At 43.9% G+C, this 23,059-nt stretch overlaps 1 protein-coding gene across 2 annotated transcripts in view; it reads left to right on the top strand.

The window, feature by feature from the left end:
* LOC141108370 (UDP-N-acetylhexosamine pyrophosphorylase-like protein 1) overlaps positions 1 to 23,059 on the top strand; it is a 63,512-nt gene that overhangs the window by 22,632 nt on the left and 17,821 nt on the right. Inside the window, exon 9 of one of the 2 annotated variants that reach the window (XR_012236056.1) lies at positions 10,240 to 10,387. Coding sequence is in view for 1 of the 2 variants with exons in the window: in XM_073599932.1 (XP_073456033.1) it covers positions 10,240 to 10,293 (54 nt within the window). In the remaining variant the exon portion in view is untranslated. Of the gene's footprint in view, positions 1 to 10,239; positions 10,631 to 23,059 lie in introns of those variants that run through there. The other variant, XM_073599932.1, reaches the window with a different exon arrangement.

The raw sequence follows: 23,059 nt of genomic DNA, 5'->3' as shown, positions 1-23,059 counted from the left end.
GGTGTAAACAGGCACCACAGAGGTGAAACTAACCAATAATATGAAAGGGTCCTAACGCTGCTTTCACACAGATGTGCTGCCGTTTACCTGCACCCACGGCTGCAGCGCAGTGCACCTGTGGCTTTCCTGTGGGTTAGCTGCACTTTGCCATAGAATTCTATTATATCCAGCAGGTATGGTGCACTTTTTGAAAGTGCACTAAAACTCCTGCATTCAGGAGTTTTGGTGAGCTTTCAGAAAGTGTACCAAACCCGCAGGTAATAACAGAAGTCTATGGCTCAGTGCAGGTAACCGCAGGTGCACTGCGCTGCTCCTGACGATCAGTTTGAAAGCAGCCCAGAGTAACCAGTGCAGAACTAGTACAAATATGCCCATTGCTATGTGATTTTAATAAACAAACGGACCTTTAAACACACTCTTCACTTCAGGAATCATCCTGCAGGTATTGCCGGTAGTGCATTTGGTATCACTTCGCTTGTGACAGGAGACAGCGCTATAGAGGATTGTTCCTCTACTGCCGGCTCCATTCTAAAAACTGACCCGCCATCCTAGAGCAGGAGGTCGCAGGCCACATTAAAGGGCTCTGCAGGTGGCTTGCAGGCCAGCGGTTGGGCACCCTTGATGTATAATTTTCATAACACTCTGGATAGTAAAAGATTGTGTTCTTAAAACTCAGGTAATTGTACAATACAGGCTCTACATCCAGTACTAGTTTTAGGGCAGATATATAAGCATGTTTACTTGACTACATATGTTGTCTATGATACTTCCTTGAATCACCTGGCTGTTAAGAATTTAAATGGGGGGACGTGGCTTAGCAATGGCTGAGTAAAGACGTGCACTGTCTGAGCTCCCGGCCCGACCCGATCTACGGAGGCCACAAGCCAGATAAAAACCTATGTGGGCACGGCATGAGCTCCCCTAACCAATACAGGACACGATCAGCAACTAGGGTAACCCGACACCGGACCTCCCAACCCAGCATCCAGCTGTATTTCAGGGGCTCTCAATGGCAATCGCCAGGCACCATTGTAGCCGCGCCGCGTGAGACCCGCATGGCACAGCTACCCATCCCATCGCAGGAGAACGCATCGGCTCACTCACCGAACTCAGACCTCTTTACACAGACACCGGCAGCTTTCCAACCAGAGATGGAAGTTCACACCCAGAGCCAAAGCTGCTTGGATGCCGGTCTCCGGATTATGCTCCGAGCCCTTCCCACAAGGGCGGATATCGAGGCTCTCCCCACGAGAGAAGATATAGAGGCCCTGATAGTGCAGATAGAGGAGGCCCATAACAGGGATATCCAGGAGGTATGGACGGAACTACATGCCATAGCAGAACGGGTAACCTCGGGTGAAACAAAGGTGGCGTCATTAGAGACCCGAATGCAGGCAATGGAACAGACACAAGCAGCCCACGACATGGTAACTCAGGAGATGCAACTGCACCTCGAAGAGATGGAAGACCGCAGCCGCCGCAATAACCTGAGACTGCAGGGAATCCCTGAAGCCACGGGTTCAGAAGACCTTGTGGAGACGGTCACAGCCATAATTCCACAGAATCTTGGGATCTCAGCCGCCTACACTGGAATTTGACCGAGTACATCGCACCCTGGGTCCTAAATCCACAGATCTTGCCAGACCGCGGGACGTTCTCTGCCGCCTACACCGATACTTACAGAAGGAAGCCATACTACGGAAGGCCTGGGAACAAGGAGAAATTGACTTCGACGGATCGACTATCCAAATCCTTACGGACCTTTCCAGAGCTACACTGCAACCGCGAGCGATGCTGAAGCCGTTGCTGGAGGCTGCAAGAAGACACGGATGTACCTATCGGTGGGGATACCCTTTGGCAGTCATCTTCCGCTCCGCACAGACCTCCTTTACATTGAGATCACCAGCTGACCTTCCGGGTTTCTTCACCTTTTTGGGAACGGAACCTTTCCAGATACCCAACTGGCTACAGAGGCTCCCGAAACCAACAGGCCGTTTAGGCTAATCTACTGGTCGGTTCTCCCAAACTGCCCGACCGCAGAGGAACCGTGGTCGTTCCCGCATTCCAAACAACGACGGATCACGTGAGTCCTAATCAAAATCATTCTAGCAACCCGATTTCAAATTTCAGAATAGGCTGACTATGTTTCTTTCTTGCTGCTGAAACCTGTTACGCTTGTTCTGCTGCATCCCCCCCTCCCTCTCACACTATTGTCTAACTGGAGACATTGCGGTGTGACCGGACACTATTGCCGTGTTATGGCCGAGGGGGAGGGGGGCTGTGGCGTTGTCCCTGCTTGTACTGTTGACTCGACTGCCCCCCCCCCCGTCTCCGTCCTGTGTCCCACTGGCCCGGAGTCGGTACACTTCCACTGTGGTGTCATATACAGGTCTCGGGGAACAGAGAAGGGGACCCTGTTGTTTGCTGTTTACACTTTAGTTGTCCCCTACTGCCTCCGGATGGACCTCCTGCAGAGGGAATGCGCTCTCCCCCCCTCCCCCCCGGCCATGAGACCGACCACTCATGGATAGTCAATAATACTTCATCAAAAAAAGTAAAAAATAACTGCGCATCAAAAAATGTATATAATGTATGCTGCGATGTTCTAAATGTGACACAAACACATCACGTAAATGGGGAAAAAAAGATGACTCGCGCTAAACAAACTATAATGTATGTGGCTAAGAGGTACCACAACCTTAGAAAAGCACAATGCAAAATTGGAAATGTGATAATATGACAAACCACACTTATGCAAAATTGGGGGAGTATTCAAGCCCCCCTTAAACAAATATAGAGATTAAATACAATAATGTATCAAAGTTGGTGCAGAAAATCTTTAGACACAGAAAAATCCGTGTGTGATGTATACAAATAAAAAAAATGTATATAAATAGTGAAAAAATAGTGAAAAAATAGTCCATATGAGAAAACACCCACAAAGTGATTTGACAATCCTAAATTATCCAATTATATGTAATCCAAGGTGTATGGGTCCACCACCATAGATAGAGAGCCTGGCCGCTTACCAGAACCCCATGACCCCCCGTTACAGTGGGTCTAAATGGGCTATGAAATCCTGCTATTCCGGAACTCCCAGGAGTCTGGATGGAGGTTGGGATGGGACGTCAGGAACTGTGGTGGAGATGAATGGATCCACAGGGAAAGGACTTGGCCCTCAGCAAAGTAGTATCATCATAAAGAGAAAAAGAGGAGGGCTCCGATAGTGTTAAATCAAACGATATTTATTTAAAATAATAGTAAACACTCACATGAAAAATAGGAGAGAACATCCTCAGAAGAAGAACAGTCTGTGGCACCGGCCGGATGACCACAGATAGCCCATCCTGCTGGATTTACAACAACAGTGGGAGGTGACGCGATGATACCGCTCAGCCCTACGCTGCGTTTCGCAAGAAAAGTGCCCCTGGAAGACGCAATAAGTGTGGTTTGTCATATTATCACATTTCCAATTTTGCATTGTGCTTTTCTAAGGTTGTGGTACCTCTTGGCCACATACATTATAGTTTGTTTAGCGCGAGTCATCTTTTTTCCCAATAATACTTCATCACCCTCAAGCTGAAGCACAACCTTAAACCACCTTGGTTACCAGTTTTAATAATCCTAGCTTTTTGTGCACACATACGTACTTGATGTCTCCACCAGAGCGCGGTTGAAGTTGTCCTCCCCAGCAATAACAGCTTTCTAGCGCTCCTGGAGTCATTTTTGTGCCTGTCGGTATATCTCTTTTCACACGCCAAGTTCACCAGATACCCCATCGAGACTGGATTATCAGACCTGGGACGATTGGGCGAACCAGAAACATCAGGAAGCACAGAGTTACTCCAATATAGGTCACGTGAGTAACCCCATTGGAAGGTCTCACAATTGGACTCAGTAAGCTGAGACTTTCTTGGATATACATGCAGCTGGAAGTCACTTATTGCAGTGTATAGAACCAAGGGAATCCGACAGAACAGCTGCTATAGGAGAATAACACCATTGTTGAAAACTGAAGTTATTTTATAACTACTAACGATGGGGTAAATGGAAAGACTGTTATGACACATGGGGGGGGGGAGATCGGGGGAGGGGCGTGTCATAAGGAGGAGCCATTTTCTTCTTCATTTTCGGCCCTACCTTCCTGGGTGTCCTTGGGATACCCGGGCTGGGGGGAACCCGGGGCGAGGGCTGGGGGAGCCCGCGGGGGTGGATGCGGGGAGCGGTGGGCGGGTGGCAAGTTTTTTTTTTTTCTATGATAAGTCAGCCTTTATCTTAATTTTGTTGAGCTGAAGTTCTGTTATATTAACGTATAGAATTTTACGCAAAATGTAGATTTTTATGTTTCTGGGTCCTCATGTCACATACACCTTATCACCACACAATATTAACTATTAATCTCCAACCCACACACACCTATGCAGATTAGGCAGATGCGGTCGGGAAGGGACCGGGAGTTCCCTGGTAGCCCTTGCTGAACACATCCCCACCTAGGCCAACGCTCATCACCCAAATGACACTGAGGAGCGCAATAGCAATTGTTTTTTGCTAAAACTTTAGATTCTTAGTTAAATGGATTGGGTGCTCGCTGCGGGAACATTCTCCCGGCGGACACTTCGTCTACCACTAGAAGACTGGTCGACTCTGGTGACTAGTCCTACTTCATGTACTTCTTTCCTACCCCCCCCTTCCCCTATCAGGCTCTGTATCTTCTAATCCTCTCATTCCCATTCTTCACACTCTTTTTCTCCCCACACCCCAGTTCCCTCGAGCATGGACAAGATTAAGATTGTTTCTTTAAATGCAAAGGGTCTTAACATACCCGAAAAGAGACGGATGATGCTTAAAGATATGAGACGACTAAAGGAAGACGTTGTCCTGCTACAGGAGACTCATTTTCGCGAAAACACATTCCCAATTCTCAAAAACAGATATTTTCCAATAGTATATAATTCTACCAATTCGGAAGCCAAATCCAGGGGTGTCTCAATTTTGATTTTGGCCAAATTACCATGTTCCCTAACTGACGTTAGGTCTGATCTGTTGGGCAGGTTCTTATTCAATAAAGGCCAGATTGGGGGTATTGGGGTAACCATTGCCAATCTTTATGCCCCGAACATTCAGCAAGAAACCTTCGTCAAAAAACACCTAACCATTTTGCGAAAATTCTCCGAAGGGCAGCTCATTGTGGGTGGAGACCTCAATACCCCATTACATCCCGAGGTGGATACTTTGACGGGACGCTCCGCTACCACTCGCGGCATGCGTAAAGCTATCCATTTAGCTCTCCATTCATCGCAACTAATTGACGTCTGGCGGCTTTTCCACCACGGTGAACGCGACTATTCATTCTTCTCCCGGTCACATAACGTATATACACCTATAGACTATTTTCTACTCCCCCACAACCAACTACACGCAGTAAAAGATGCCTCACTGGGATCCATCATGTGGTCGGACCATGCCCCGGTCACTCTGACATACGCACTGGCAGACCTCTACAGAAGCCAAAAGAAATTGTGGAGACTTAACGAAAGTCTATTACAGTCCCCCGAGGTACTCACAGATGTGACAAGGGAAATAAACAATTACTTCCAGACTAACAACGACACTGACTGCGACGCGGGCCTAGTGTGGGAAGCCCATAAGGCAGTAATACACGGTACATTCATCAAACATGGCGCAAGAATTAAAAAACAAAGAACAGCACAACTAACCTTACTACTGAACAAACTCCAAGACCTGGAAATCAGACACAAACAAACCCCGACCAATCTCATAGGAAACGAACTTGACGCAATACGCACACAAGTAACCGATCTACTTAACTTTAAAGCTAAAGCAGCGCTCCATTCTTGCGTAAGAAAGTCTCTGAATCGGGTAATAAATGTGGTAAACTACTGGCACAATCCCTACGTTCCCAAACACTGGCATCCTATATACCGTCTCTTCACTCCGCGACAGGTCAAAATGTAACCCTACCCCAACACATAACACAGGAATTCCAATCCTTTTATGAGTCACTTTATAATCTACACAAGACATCCCCATCATTGGACCGTATAAATGACTATATAACCACCTCTCGTATGCCCACCCTGCCTGCAGAGACGTGTGACCTACTGAAAGATCCTATCACACTACCCGAGCTACAATTAGCAATTAAAAACACTAAACTGGGGAAAGCCCCTGGGCCAGACGGCCTCACGCTCCAATACTACAAGACGCTACTACCTTCACTGGGTGATCACTTAGTTAAACTTCTAAATAGCCTCCTCAGAGGAGAAAAACTACACACCACCACATTGCAAGCCCAAATATCCGTCATCCCAAAAGAGGGCAAAGACCTAACTTACTGCGGGAGTTATCGCCCCATCTCCCTGCTAAATACCGACCTCAAAATTATTGCCACAAGACTACAAACCCACCTACCACACCTAATACATCTAGACCAAGTTGGCTTTGTTCCAAACAGAGAGGCCAGAGACAACACCACCAAAGTCCTGAATCTACTCTACACGGCCACCCGCACCATTACTCCTAGTGTCTTCATAGGAACGGATGCGGAAAAAGCATTTGACCGTGTCAGTTGGGCATTTATGTTCGCTACGTTACGACATGTGGGTCTGGGCCCCAACATGATCAGATGGATTACAGCGGTATACGGATCGCCGTCTGCTAGAGTTAAAGCCAACGGCATGCTATCAAATTCCTTTCCGATTGCTAACAGGACCAGACAAGGGTGCCCTTTGTCCCCTCTCCTCTTTGCACTCTCGGAACCTTTTTTATGCCACGTACGATTAAACCCTAACATCACAGGTGTAGCAATAAACCAAACCCAGTACAAGGTGTCGGCATATGCAGACAACCTTATGTTCTCACTCACCAATCCCGTGATCTCCCTTCCAAACCTGCTACAAGAATTTAAAACTTACGGGGCACTCTCTAATTTAAAAATTAATTTCACTAAGTCAGAGGCGATGGGAGTGGGAATTCCGCAGTCCCAGCTCACACAACTACAGTCCAATTTTAATTTAAAATGGATGAAGACGGCCCTGAAGTACCTGGGCACACAAATTCCCTGCACATTCTCGTGGCTATATGAATTACATTTTCCACCATCACTACGGACAGTTAGATCTTTGCTCAACCAGTGGCACGCGGGCCTCCCCTCATGGATAGGACGCTGTAACATTTTAAAAATGTCAATTCTCCCGAAGTTTCTATACCTCATGCAAGCACTACCTATCCATATCCCCCCATCATACTTCAAACACATACAATCCACCTTTACGGAATTCATATGGGCCAAGAAGAGACCCCGACTCCCACATAAACTGTTGATCCTCCCCAAACAACATGGCGGTCTTGCAGTACCGGATATTCGTGCTTATCACCAGGCAGTACACATAGGGAGGCTCATAGATTGGTGTTGACATCAAGAGACCAAGCTCTGGGCACAACTAGAACAACACCAAAGCGAAATCCCCCTCAACAGATCCCCTTGGTGCTACACAAATTTACCAGCAGAAACGAAACGTCACCCACTGATTGGCAACACGACACGAGTCTGTGCCCAACTCATCTCTAAAGTGTTGTTATCCTCTCCCAACACACCTTTATACCCCATCTTGGGCAATCCCAAGTTCTCACCAGGCATACAGGATATTATTTTCCGGAGACTGAGCGATGCGGGGCTACATCAGGCCTCCCATTTTAGTGTGGGAGGAAGTTGGAATACTATAGCAGAACTATCTGATCCCAGAGGAAGGTTTTGCTTGGACTTCTGGAGGTCCCGGCAACTAGGCCATTTTCTCCATTCCATAAAGCCACCTGACGCTGACGATAAACCCCTTACAACTCTAGAGGAACTCTGAAACAGTACGGGACCTATTGCACACACGCTTTCCCTAGCATACAATTTATTAATTACACCAAAGGCAGACTACATACCCCCGGGTTTAGTCAAATGTGAAAAAGACTTAAACTGTCAGTTCAACATGCCCAAACAACAATACATTCTAAAGTTTACACACAAATCTTCCATCTGCAGTAAGATCCAGGAGACCAATTATAAACTCCTATCGAGATGGTACAGGACCCCAACACTGCTTCACAAATTTTTCCCGACAGCATCTGACATTTGTTGGCGTTGCCGGGCAGACAAGGGAACACTAATACACATCTTCTGGTCTTGCCCCAGACTGACCCATTATTGGCAAGAGATACGCAGAGTGATCCAAAAATTTACTGAACGCACCATTCCAGACGACCCCGCATTCTTCCTACTACACGCGACTAACATTCCTGAGAAAACATATCGCTGATTGCTGATAAGACACCTACTGGACGCAGCTAAGGCATGCATACCACTTCATTGGAAATCCACACACCCACCATCTATAGATCTTTGGATAGGAAAGGTAGAGGAAATAAGGCGTATGGAGGACCTCATCCTCACGGCACAGAACAGACAAGAAACCTTCTCCAACACTTGGCAACAATGGAATATTTTCATTTACTCAGATGAGGGTCAGGCCCTAAGAGGATCCACTACTAATACATAAAATGTACCCCTACATACACAGCGCTTTCCCATTAGACGAAGTTAACACAAATTCACATCAATGTACTATGTGAAGACCCCCGCGGCACCCCATGCTCAAGGAAACATTTCCCCCTACCCCGTTTCCTTCCTCCATTTCCCATTACCCCCCCATCTATGAATAACAATCCCCCTTTTTTCTTCGCTTTCATTTAACCCTAACTGCTCTTTCTAACCTTTTCTTTTCCCATAACTGGGTATCCCTTTTTACTAATAAGAGAAAATGAAGGGACTGGAGGCACGTGTCTCAACAACACTTCTCGACATAAATAAACACAGAAGTCAATCACATTTCTGAGTACCAGACTCTACTGATAATGACATATATATCAATAGGACGAGAAATCCAGGAGACAGAAGAAGAAAGTGACATCCTACAGATGTATCCTAGAAGTTGTACCTAATGTGTCAGAAGTTGATGTTAGTAATATTGGTCTCCATTTTGTCTCATGTGTTACCTTGTAAAATGTAGGCCGTGTGGCCCTGTTCCTGTTATAAATAAAGAATTTGAAAAAAAGAATTTAAATTGTATAAAACTTGAGTTTATAGGTTATTAAAATTTGGTTTCCTTGTGTCTTGCCATTCTTACAGTTTTGTGAATTGCACTGAGTGCCAAAGAAATAATATGTTTTAAAAATAAGTAATACAGTTTTATTAATCTAGAAGCCCCCCAGATCTTTTTCTTAAAAGAAAACACCCTATACCTTTTTTTTATTTATTTATTTTTTTTTTGTTCAGTCTTCCAGTGACATCTGGGGTCCTTCCTCTTGACTCGGTGGGGGTTGGGCAATTTTCCTGGACTGAGCAGCCTGACAAGTGTCTCTCAGTCCTGGGGTTATGTGAGCCTAGGCTGAATCATGACATGCCCCAAGGGTTTGTTTCAACGACAGGCTGGGCTCACAGAAAATGGGCAGAATGACGTGGACGTTCAGTCCACTAAGAACCGGCCTCACTGGACCAAGGTGGAAGCTGGGGACAGTGCTGGAGTGTGGCAAGGGTAAGTAAAACATGGCCTTCTTTTTTTTTTTTGCAACATGTTACACTCCTATTTAAAACTCAAACTGAATGGGCTTAAATGCACTGCAGTGAATTGCATAGGAATGCTCATTCCTGTGAGATTAATAGTGTGAACCTAGGCTCACAGAACATCTTTAAATTTTTCAAATGAGTATAATGCATTTTCTGATTGGACAAGGTAGAGAGTGAGATGTTACCGCGCCACCTCATTCAATTAGGGAACGCCTTGTATTAATTCAAATTATTCTGTAAATGGCTGCCATGGTGAGCGAGCGACCCCCTGTGTTCACTATATGAAAGGACCGCTGCTCAGCACAGGACACAAAAGACTGCAGCAATCACTGTAGTAGCTGCAACTACTACAGTGATTTCCCCTTTCTTTAGTGGTCCTTCAAGTAAAGAATATGTATACTTGCATACCTGGATCAATGTAGCTATGCAAAAAAAACCATACGTGGAATTCAGCGTTCAAGTCAGTGTTACGATAATAATTAAAATTGTGTTCTCACTAAATGTGAATTCTAGATTTGTGGGTAGATTATTGGAACTGGGGAACATAATGTGAGTTATTTATATTATATATGGCTTATATTTATACAAATATGTTCTACTTCTAGGACTTGAACTTGCACCTGAATAATAAGGACATCTTCTCTCCCTTCATACTGTAGAGGGATTTGTAAGTCATATACCTAAGAAAATCTACAGCATTGAATACTCCCTGCAGCTACATGCCTTTGGATTCTCACTGATGAAACACTCCAGGTTAGCAGACTGATACCAGAAGTGCCTTACTTTCTCAGTTTAGAATCAATTGCACTTGACTACACCCCCACTTTCTTAATTAGTTATTCATAATTCAGTATTAAATATTAAGGGACTATCCATGAAAGGACGATGTGTTTCAGTATCGGCACCGCAGAATCTTTGCCAGAAACAATAACACGCATCTATAGCCTTTGTCTTTTCAGTTGAATGTAGGGTTCTGTTATTGAAACAAACTTGTTCCACTCAAACCAGCTGCCAAACAGCCCTCCTGTTTGCACCCAACCTCCAAATGACACAAGGCAGCAGCATGTCCAATTGGCAAAATAAGCATTGCAAATTCAGCATACAGGTGAGTATACAGGACGACACATTTTGGACATAACTTCCTCCAGTCTGAAATGCGTCATCTAGAATGATCACTTATCACCTGCGTGCTGAAGTTGTGAAGAGCTATTTTGGTCATTGGACATGTTGCTGTCTTTGGTCATGGAAAAGGGGGGGGGGGGGTGTTTATCCTTTTAGGCAACTTAGTTACCTTGAGAAAATTAAAGTGACCCTGTCCTCCAAAAAGAAATTATCAAGATTAAAGGTTTCTCTAAAATAGGTATTACACTCACTCACTGGCTGCCCATGTCTCCTATCTCCCTCTTTTTTGATCATTGCCACCTCTGTCAGTTCCTTAAGTATTCAACACTTCCTGGGAATGTTGTATGTCTGTGCCACCTGTAATGCAGAGTAGTTCTATCCTCTGACCCATATGGCACTGCCGAGTCCTGTAGTAAAATAGCCTTCTTAATAAATCCTAATACTGTTGATCTAGACAAAGCCAAAATAAATCCTGATTGAGACAGCTGCAAGTTTTAGCTCCATTCACATTTAAACCAAAATTTGGCACCAAACCTGCTTCTCTAGTGCCTATCAAAAAAATCCTGATGCTCTGCTCCTTCAGAGTGCCTAAATACTTGGTGTGCTAAAATAAACATGTGGTACTTTTTTTTTTTTTTTACTATGTATGTGCTTTAAAGCAGACTAGTATTTAAATACTAACACAAAGCACCATGAAAGCAGAACTCCACCCAAAAGGGAAAGTTCTGCTTTATGTCCTCCTCCCCTTGCCACATTTGGCAGTGCAACAGTTTAAACAAATGACTGTTTAGCAGTTGCAGCCTATGGCTATCCTGAATTAGTTGTGGCTAGCTTATAGAACCACTCATTCCAAAAAAAAATAGCATTATGTGAAAAAATTACATTTAACCTGTGTGTGTTTGTGTGTGAAGGACCCCAATCAATATAAGTGTATATTTATTGTGGCAGGGAAGGAGGACTTAAAGCAGAACTTTCCCATTTTGGGTGGAGTTCTGCTTCAATGGTGCTTTATGTTAGTATTTAAACACTAGTCTGCTGTAAAGCGCACACACACATACTAAAAAAAATTAGTACCACATGTTCATTTTAGCACACCAAGTATTTAGGCACCCTGAAGGAAGAGAGTATCAGGATGATTTTGGTAGGCACTAGAGAAGCAGGTTTGGTGCCAAATGTTTGCTTGAACTTCAATGGAGCCAAAACTTGCAACTGTCTCTGTCAGGTTTTATTTTGGCTTCTTCTAGATCAACAGTATTAGGATTTATTAAGAAGGCGATTTTACTACAGGACTCAGCAGTGACATATGGGTCAGAGGATAGAACTACTTTGCATTGCAGGTGGCACAGACATACAACATTCCCAGGAAGTGTTGAATACTAAAGGAACTGCAGAAACTACAGAGTAAGCTGTCGTATGAGACAAGGAAAATTACAGGTTTTTTTAGGGTTGGTTCATATCCGAATCGCACAGGAACACAGGCCACGTTTCTCTGCAGTGTTGCCAACCTACCAGATTGAAATTTACTGACACAACACCCAAAATTTACTGGCACAGCCAAGTTTTTACTGCCATTTCCAAAAGTTACAAAATTACAGTTTTAAGTGCAAATGAGAGTATTTAGGCTACAAACAAATACAATATGCAATTAGCAATATGATTTAAAGTAGATAAGGTAAAAAACATATTTCTTATTTTATTTTCCATATAGTAAGTAAGTAAGTAGCTCAGGGACAGGACTCAGGAGGGCAGGAAATTAGAATGGGCGCACACTCACATAAAATTGACTCTCACAGTGACACTGACAGCAGTGTGCAGCAGCACAGATGATGATGAGACCCCACCGACACAACACTTCCCCTCCTGAGTCACAGTGACAGTCTTTCTCCAAGCCAAGCGCTTCCCCCAGTCCACTCCAGTCTAAACAGCACTGACGGTCCCGGTCCTGGCTTGCCTTGCTCCAATACTGCAGACCCGCACAAGAGGCTCTGGCCGCTCTGCTTGGCTCCATTGCACCATGACATCACACGACATGCTCAGGCACCGCCTCCGCCAGAGCCACCCGATCACACTGTAGCAGGCACTGGGATGGTCTCAGCCAACTCTGAACCAAGCCAAGTGTCAGAGCCATATTTTTTACTGGCAACCTTTTACTGGCATTTTCTGGCAGGAGAAAATTGCCTGTTTTTTACTGGCTGCCAGTAAGAATACTGACGGTTGGCAACACTGTTTCTCTGTGATTACTGCGTGTTCCTCTGCAGTGCAATTTTGCAGCCCATTCATTTGAATAAGCTGCAAATCGCAAAGGGACGCACAAAGTAGTGCATGTACTACTTTTGAAAAATTCGGCACACAAAAGTGCATGGTACTGCAGTACCATGCACTCTGCTGCCTGTAAATATACTATGTTTGGGGTGCCATTAACAACATATTAGCACCTGCAGCAGATAACAAAGGTAGTGCGTTTTGAACATGGTGCTCTCCTTTTCCTAAACCGTGTTTTGGTGTGAACCGACCCTTTCTGAGATTCCTGGACAGGAAGCCAGCTGTATGTTGGTACATATTGCTCACAACTATGTCACCTTGGTTTTAAATACCTCCAACTGTAATAATCTCCTAAAACTTTTATATAGCTAATCTTGAAGTCTACTTAACAGCCCTTCTAAATGATCTCACCTCACCTCAGAATGTTTACTTGTGTACGACCCCAAACCTCTACCTACTCGAAGTAGAAGTCTTTACCTGCAAGCAGAAAACTGTACTCCACAGCAACATTGTGAACACCTAGCCTGGCATGTGGCAGTCCCCTTCAACCCTAAAACCTTTATTATAATTGATTAGTCATACTAAAGAAAAGGGAAGGTCCTTGGGAACTATTGAAGATTTGGTTTTGTACTGTGATGGTCAAAAGGCCAACATTTTCATCTGTATATTTACAGGGTTCCAATGAAACACAGGGGTTCCGATTGATCTGTGAGGAGTGATCAGAATTCCCAGGGATTATTTTTCCATCTGACATGCACCTCTGTTGATCAGATGAATTCTTCACAGGGAATACTAGGCAGTGCTGGTTTATCTACATTATTAGGCAGAAAATAACTCTGTTTTCCAACCTATCCATGTGATCATCTGGCATGCTTCTTAATTGCAAGTTCATTTTGTGAACATGCTTAGCCAGATTGGATCATACAAGAATTTTATTTGAAATGAACACAATACATATACAGTACACAGTTACACTAGAACAAAGGATTTTACTTAATTAGGATGAGTTGTCCTTCTCTAATGCCAAGGATCTCTCGAGGATTGCACTCGCCTTGCCACAATAATGACATAGGATTCTGCTTTTCTAATGGAAAAAGTAGTAAGTGATCATACTTGAAAAATACATAGATATATATACTGCCATATATCTAAACCTGTTAGCTTTTTGGCAGTATCTCAGCATACAAGGCGATGAGCCCACTATATATAAAACCAAAGCATATTTTGTATGCAATTTTTTTTTTTTATTCTGACTTTTTTAACTTGAAGTTTGATTTATGTAATGCTGATCTTGTTTCTTTATGCAAGTATGCACTTTAGTGGGAAGACTTTTCAATAAAGATGTGTTTAACAAACTATGTCTGTTTGTATTTTTAAAGATGTCCACAGTACAGATTAGGTAGGTTGCTGAGATCACACATCACATGACCAGAAGACCATGAACTCTGGGGCTGTACTTTTGGTTCCACATTAAAATGAGTAAAAGGTTTTGTGAGATATATATATATTATATTATATTATATTATATTATATTGGATAGAGACGGGAAGGGTTAAAACTGCTGTCAGTTTTTTTTTTTCTTTTTGCCATCTGTGTCATTAAGGAGATGCCAGGCGGCTTAAGGAAGTACCCTGATCCCAGACCGTTGCTGACTGGTCTTCAGCTGTTCCTTGCTACCCAGTATCCTGCTTATTCTGTTTGACATCCGTTGCTGAACCTGGCTTGCCTTGACTTTGCCTCTGGACTCTGCCTCTGTGTTGATTACTGGTTCCTGATCCTGGCTTCCCATTTGACCCTGCTCCTGTCTGCTGCCTTGTACCTTGCTGCCCGCCTGCTACTGAACGCGGCTATTCTTGAAACCCTGCTACCTTGTACCTTGCTGCCCGCCTGTTACTGAACCCGGCTATCCTAGTGACCCTGCTCCAGCTTCCTGCTTGGTTCCTTACCACCACCCAAGTGTCTGCGACTAGGTCTTAGGACCTGCTGCTACATATTGCTGTAAGCCTGCCAGGAACTCCTACATCATCTGATGTTCCAGTGCCACTGTTCAAGCGGAGTGCCTCTTCTACCCCAGCTGATCCTTGGTGCACGGCTGCCTTCCGGGGCCTGACGATTCTCCTGCTGTCCCGAAGTCGCATCCTCTGCTACAAGTTTCCGGGTCTACAGCTGTAGGCACTCGTGTTCCTCCTGTCCCTCCGTTCGCTCTGTTTCACTCCCAGCGGGACCAGGACTGGAGATACAAGAGAAGCTGACCTCGTCATTTCAGTCTCCCTTCAGGTACGTGAGAGTTTCTTAGTGAATGTAATCAATCAACATACTATATCCCGCTTCCAAAGTGTTTAGCAATAGGAGGACATGGAGGAGGAGAAAGGAGGGAGGGGAGTTTCATTTACCACTGTGTATACGCCCACATGTGTGTCAGGTAGGCTCCACAGATAAATAAATGGAGGAAATGGACAGCTGGAAGGCAACTGAAATAGAAAAAGCTCCGTAGAAGACACCAGCCAGTCTACACAATCTCAGGCTGCAGTGGGGACACAGAGAAGATGGGAGGGGCAGCTAGAGGCAGGATGAAACCGTTGGAAAATCTCCTGTACCACGTCTGCATTCTCTGATCATCGCCTGTACCATGCCCGTAGTCTTTGAACTTCTCTTGTATCATGCCCATAGTCTTTGAATATCCTTTTGTGTCTTTGTCTCTGACTCGGAATATTCACTGACTTTATTGTGTGACCCTTTGGTGATGCTTAGGACAACACTTGAGGCCCTCGTACCAAGAAAGTTGACCATCACTGTTCTAACCCCTCACTATCGAATATAAAAAGTTTACCTTTTGCTTATAATTTAAATGTGTCAAGCTGCACCATAGATTGGACAGGGCCAGTTTGGAGGCTAATCTAGACTGCCGGGGAAAGAACTCCTCCAGTGAGAGTGGGGGGGGAAGCGAAGGGAAAGGAAAGACAGATTCTGGTGGTAGGGGACTCCATTCTTAGAAGGACAGAAAGGGCAATCTGTAACAAAGACCTAAAGCGCCAAACTGTATGTTGTCTACCGGGCGCTCGGGTTCGGCACATCTCAGATCTGGTGGACAGATTACTGGGAGGGGCTAGGGAAGACCCAGCTGTCATGGTGCACGTTTACACCAATGACAAAGTCAGAGGCAGATGGAGTGTCCTAAAGTACTATTTTAGGGACTTGGGAGCTAAATTGAGGAAAAGGACCTCCAAGGTAGTATTCTCAGGAATACTAGCAGTACACCGAGCCACACCAGAAAGGCAGAGGGAGATTAGGGAAGTAAACAAGTGGTTGAGGAGCTGGTGTAGTAAGGAGGGGTTTGGGTTCCTGGAGGACTGGGCCCACTTCTCAGTCGATAACCAGTACTATAGAAGGGATGGACTGCAGATAATTGAGGAGGGTGCAGATCAGCTGGGAATGAAGATGGCCAAAAAGTTAAATGTTTTTTTTAAACTAGGTGACGGGGGGCCCAAAGGTGGAGATAGTCAGCGCGGAACATATTCTAGAGGGTAGTATTGGGGCATTAGTGGTAGGTTGACCAAAGCACATAAATCAAAGGTAAGTATTGTAGCAAGTCCTAGTTGCAATCTCGGAACACCCAATAAGAGGATAATATGCAACCGGTCTAAACTATGTGGCATGTTCACCAATGCCAGGAGCCTGGCAGACAAGATGGGTGAACTAGAGATACTGTTGTACGGGGAGGATTTGGATTTTGTGGAAATTTCAGAGACCTGGTTCAACAGCTCTCATGATTAGCTGGGAACCATTCAAGGGTATACCCTTTATCACAAGGATAGAGAGGGTAAAAAAAGGGGAGGGGTATGCCTATATGTCTAGAATAATGTACAAGTGAGTGTGAGAGAGGACATCGCTAAGGGAGCTAGGAAGGAGGTGGAATCCTTATGGGTAGAGCTCCAAAGGGATGAAGCTAAGGGGAAAATAATACTGGGAGTATGCTATAGGCCCCCTAACCTGAGGGAGGAAGGGGACACAGATCTCCTATCACAATTTGGATTAGCAGCAAGGATAGGATAGTGTTATCATAATGGGGGATTTTAATTACCCAGACATAGACTGGGTGGAGGGAACCACGTATTCATCTAAGGCTTGCCAGTTCCTAAATGTCTTGCAGGACAATTTTATGGGTCAGATGGTAGAAGCACCAACTAGAAATAAAGCGTTACTTGATCTACTAATTACCATCCATACAGACCTGATCACGGATGTGGAAATACGGGGCAATTTAGGTAACAGCGATCACAGGTCAATTGGCTTCAGTATAAATCACACAAATAGGAAATATAAGGGGAATACAAAGACGCTGAGTTTCAAAAGAGCCAACTTCCCTAAACTACGAACCTTGCTAGAAGGCATAAATTGGGATAAAATCTTTGGAACAAAGAACATGGAGGAGAGATGGGTTTGCTTTAAGAGCATATTAAATAAGGGCATTAGCCAATGCATCCCATTGGGTAATACATTTTTAAAAGAGCGAACAAAAGTCCTGAATGGCTTAACTTCAATGTAAAAATGCATATAAAAGCAAAGAAGAAGGCCTTCAAAAAATACGAGGTTTAGGGATCATAATCAGCATTCAGCCTTTATAAAGAATGCAACAAGAAATGTAAGGGTGCAATAAGGACGGCTAAGATAGAACATGAAAGACACATAGCGGAGGAGAGCAAAAAAAATCCCAAGAAATTCTTTAAGTATGTAAACCGTAAAAAAAGAGGACACACCATATTGGCCCCATAAAGAATGAGGAAGGCCATCTAGTTACAAAGGATGGGGAGATGGTGAAGGTATTGAATTTATTCTCCTCAGTCTTCACAAGGGAATCGGGGGGGCTTCAGTAACCAAAACTGCAGTGTTTATCCTCATGACACATCACAGGAAGCACCTCCATGGTTAACAGAGGACAGAATTAAAATTAGACTTGGGAAATTTAACATTAATAAATCACCGGGACCAGATGGCTTGCACTCGAGGGTACTTAGGGAAGTCAGTCAAGTAATTGCCAGAATGGAATGGTACCAGCTGATTGGAGAAAAGCCAATGTAGCACCAATATTTAAAAAGGGCCCAAAATACATTCCTGGGAATTACAGACCAGTTAGCCTAACATCAATAGTATGTAAACTCTTGGAGGGGATGATAAGGGACTATACACAAGATTTTAGTAATGAGAACGGTATCATTAGCAGTAATCGGCATGGATTCATGAAGAATCATTCTTGCCAAAACCAATCTCTTGAATTGAAAACTGGCTACAAGGGCGAATTCTGAGGGTGGTGATAAATGGAGAGTATGGTCAGGGGTGGGTAGTGGGGTCCCCCAGGGTTCTGTGCTGGGACCAATCATGTTTAATTTGTTCATAAACAACCTGGAGGATGGGGTAAATAGTTCAATCTCTGTATTTGTGGACGATACTGAATGAATGAATGATTTGTAGAGCGCTGCAAATGCGAACTGAATCGCCTCAAGGCGCTAGATGCATTCTCTGTAGTCAGCTTCTAGAAAAGGAAGGTCTTTAGTTTTTTCCTGAAGGCCTGGTGGCTTTCTTCCATGCGGATGTTGGTTGGGAGAGCATTCCATAGTCGAGGTCCTTGGACTGCGAATCGTCGTTCTCCCTTAGCTTTGTAGCGGTATTTGGGAATGATAAGGAGGTTTTGGTTAGCTGATCGCAGACTGCGATTCGGTGTGTAGTGTTTTATTTTCTCCCGGATATATAGTGGACCTTTTCCTTGTATGCATTTGTGGGTGAGGCAGAGGGTCTTGAATGTGATCCGATTCTTCATGGTTAGCCAATGAAGGCTCTTTAGGGATGGGGAGATGGATTCCCAGGGTTTTTTTCCTGTTAAGAGTCTTGCCGGCGTGTCTTGGAATGAGTTGCAAGCACGCAAGCTGATATTGTGGTAGTCCTACGTAGAGCGAATTTGCGTAGTTGAGTCGGGAATTGATGATTGTTCCCACAACTGCCGCTTTGTCCTCTTCTGGGATGAAGGGAATGAGTCTGCGTAGCAGGCGGAGGAGATGGTGGGATCCGCTCACCACTGATCCTATTTGTGCATCCATTGTCATTCCTGAGTCAAAGATGACTCCGAGACTCTTGGCTTTGGTGCTGGGGGGAGATGGTCTGTCCGAGGATGGTGGGAGGTGTCCACGGAGTCTTTATTTTGGAATTTTTGTTAGCTTGCAGGAGAAGAATTTCTGTTTTTGATTCGTTGAGTTTGAGGGAGCTAGTGGTCATCCAGTCATCTATTAAAGTGAGGCATTTCTGTAATTGCTGATGAAGGTCTTTTTGTCCATTGATGCGAAGGTAGAGTTGGGTGTCGTCAGCGTATGAGTGGAAGCAGAGATCGGTTTTCTTGATGATATTGAGAAGTGGGCGGATGTAGATGTTAAATAGCACTGGTGACAAGGGTGAGCCCTGAGGGACTCCACAGGAGACTGCCCGAGTTTCCGAGGTGAATGTTCCTAGTTTCACTGTCTGGGAGCGATTCTCTAAGAAGGATGTAAACCATTTTAGAGCAGAATCTGTAGCTCCTGCAACTTCTGCGAGGCGGACAAGTAAAGTATTGTGGTCCACTGTATCGAATGCTGCGATGAGGTCTAACAGTACCAGGAGACTCGGTTCTCCGTCATCTGCTGCTTCAAGGGCGTCATCCCATATTTTGAGAAGTGCTGTTTCTGTGCCATGGCCTGGGCGGAAGCCTGATTGCAGAGGGTCCAGGAGTTGGTGAGTGTCCAGGTGGCGTTGTAGCTGTTGTACTACTGCTTTCTCTATAATCTTGGAGATGGTATTGAGGCTTGTTATTAGTCTGCGTCAGTTAGGGTCCTTAGGGTCGAGATTGGGTTTCTTTAGCAGGGGTTTGACGATGCCTTGCTTGAGGGAGGTTGGCGCAGTCCCTTCTTTAAATGATTGATTTATGAGATGTGTTAGGGTAGGGGCCAAGATGTCGGAACATTCTTTAAACAGTTTGGTGTGGATGATGTCGTTCGGTGATGTGCTGTCTCGAAGGCTTCTGATGATGTTTATAGTCGTGTCAGTGGTGATTGGGGACAAAAAGAAATTCGGTGGTTGAGTGATGTTCGTGTCGATATCCTCTTTTTGCTTTGGTTGAGTGAGGTTGGTTGTTATTTTCTGATGAATTGCTTTCCGAATGTTGTCGATGAAGAAATCTGATAACTCGTTGCAGAATTCTTGAGTATCGTTTGCTGGGGGCTCTAAGCAGGTCGGGTTCATTGACTGAGCAACTATTTTGAAAAGTTCCCGCGGGCGGTTTAAAGCGGATGAGATGGTGTCTGAGAAATGCTCTTTTTTGGCTTTGAAGATTGCCTTGTGGTATTTCACAGTGAGTGCTTTGTAGTTAGCATGGTTTTCCTTGGTGGGATTTCTTCTCCATGCTCTCTCACTCTTCTACGTTCTTGCTTGAGTAGGGTGAGAGTACCATTAAACCAACTCGAGTTTTTTTTGCGGACGAGTGTTCTGCGTTTTGGCGCCACTGAGTCTGCTGTTTGTAGTAAAACATTGTTTAGGGAGTTGAGTGTTTGTTCCGTTAAGAGGTTTGAGTTTAGCAAAAGAATTTTGCTTGATAATGTAGTTTTGAAGAGTTCAGAGTGTAGTTTCTTCTGAGATCTATTCCAGTGTGTTGCTATTGCGCGTTTCTGTTTTTGGAGGATGGGGTTAGTGGTGATTTTAAATTTGATAGCATGGTGGTCCGTCCATGGTAGTGGAGTGTTGTCAAATACGTTGATGTCCATATTCTCTTTGAAGATGAGATCTAAAGTGTGTCCTGAACCGTGCGTGGGATACTAAGCTAAGCAGGGCAATAACTTCTCCGCAGGATGTGGAAACCTTGCAAAAAGATTTGAACAAATTAATGGGGTGGGCAACTACATGGCAAATGAGGTTCAATGTAGAAACATGTAAAATAATGCATTTGGTGGCAAAAATATGAATGCAATCTATACACTGGGGGAGAACCTCTGGGAGAATCAAGGATGGAAAAGGACCTGGGGGTCCTAGTAGATGACAGGCTCAGCAATGGCATGCAATGCCAAGCTGCTGATAACAAAGCAAACAGAATATTGGCATGCTTTAAAAAGGGGATTAATTCCAGAGATAAATCAATAATTTTTCCACTCTACAAGACTCTGGTCCAGCCACACCTAGAGTATGCTGTTCAGTTCTGGGCACCAGTCCTCAGGAAGGATGTACTGGAAATGGAGTGAGTACAAAGAAGGGCAACAAAGTTAATAAAGGGTCTGGAGGATATTGGTTATGAGGAAAGGTTACGAGCACTGAACTTATTCTCTCTGGAGAAGACACTTGAGAGGGGATATGATTTCAGTGTACAAATACCGTACTGGTGACCCCACAATAGGGATAAAACTTTTTTGCGGAAAGGAGTTTAACAAGACACGTGGCCACTCATTAAAATTAGAAGAAAAGAGGTTTAACCTTAAAATACATAGAGGGTTCTTTACTGTAAGAGCAGCAAGGATGTGGAATTCCCTTCCATGGGTGGTAGTCTCAGCAGGGAGCATCGATAGTCAAGAAACTATTAGATAAGAACCTGAACAGCCACAACATACAGGGATATACAAGGTAATACTGACATATAATCACACACATAGGTTGGACTTGTGTCTTTTTTCAACCTCATCTACTATGTAACTATGTAAGATTGTATTTGAATTTAACTTTGCTACCTGCACACTTAGCTTTACAGATCTACTCCTTTCCAAAGATACAGTAGCCAGTGGGGTAGAATTATAAAGACCTGTTCAGTGTTGAAGGAGTTCTCTGGTCACAGCATACATTTTTATTTTATAATATCAGCATTGTAATACCAATACAAAAAAGTTATATTTGACAATCCAATATACTTGAAAAATCTCTTTTCATGTTCTGCCTGTCTCCTGGCCATCTCTTTCCACAGCTTCCTGAATTCCCAGCATGCTTTGCAGCCTCTCTGCTGCTTTTTACCTAAATTTTCTAAGGACAACATATCCCATGGTACCTTGCTGCCTTTAATCTGTGATTGTACTAACTCCACCTGAAACTCCTCCTCTCAGCACTGCTGTAGTTCAGAAGGCAGGCTCTGTAAAATGTGCCCTATATGAGCAAATCTGGTGCTACTACCAAAGTAAAGTAATAAGTCGTCTGGAAAAATAATTACTGGTGTCCATATGACGACTGCACAATCTGTAACATGGTATAGAAGAAATACGAAGGTCCGGCAACTCGGTATAAAATCCAATCTTCTTTACCAGTATTCCATCAAGACATAAAGAAGGTTCAATATACAAAGTGGTTGACGCATTAAATGTGTGACACAGCAGTGCCTGCTCACAGTAGTGAGAACGAGTCACAGAATTCCAGGAAGTAAATGTGTGGGGATCTTCACAAAGTTTACAAACTTCAAGATCGTTCAGATTTTTTTTTTTTTTTAAACCTTTAAGTGTTCAACATTTTTTTTTCTACCCATGAATTTCACTTTCTAACATCACCGGCCGACAAGAACAAAGCTGTGACATTTAGAAAACCTTTAAATAACTTCTCTGCCTTAGGCCAAACAAGTGCACCACTGATGACAGACAATACTTGGTGCATTTCCTCCATTTTCACATTATATATTGCTTGTTACAACATACTTTAAATGGGATCATATCCCCTTGCTAAAATATAAGTGGTAGGAATGATTCACTGATACATTCAGTTGTAATATAAATGCACAGGACTGTAGGTTAAGTGTGTGTGTGTGTGTGTATATATACACACACACACGTGCATCGCAAAACATTTGACTATCATGAAAAAGTTTTTATTTCAGTAATTAAATTCAAAAAGTCATATATTTTATATAGATTCATTACACACTGAGTGATCTATTTCAAGCATTTATTTCTTTTAATTTTGATGATTATGGCTTACAGCTAGTAATATCCCAAAATTCAGTATCTCCGAGAATTAGAATATTGTGAAAGAGTTCAATATTGTAGACTCATGGGGGTTTAT

This window comes from Aquarana catesbeiana, linkage group LG09 (genome assembly GCF_042186555.1).
Source record: "Aquarana catesbeiana isolate 2022-GZ linkage group LG09, ASM4218655v1, whole genome shotgun sequence".
NCBI lineage: Eukaryota > Metazoa > Chordata > Amphibia > Anura > Ranidae > Aquarana > Aquarana catesbeiana.
The sequence above is the reverse complement of the archived record's forward strand: the minus strand, read 5'-3'. Positions and strand labels throughout refer to the sequence as shown.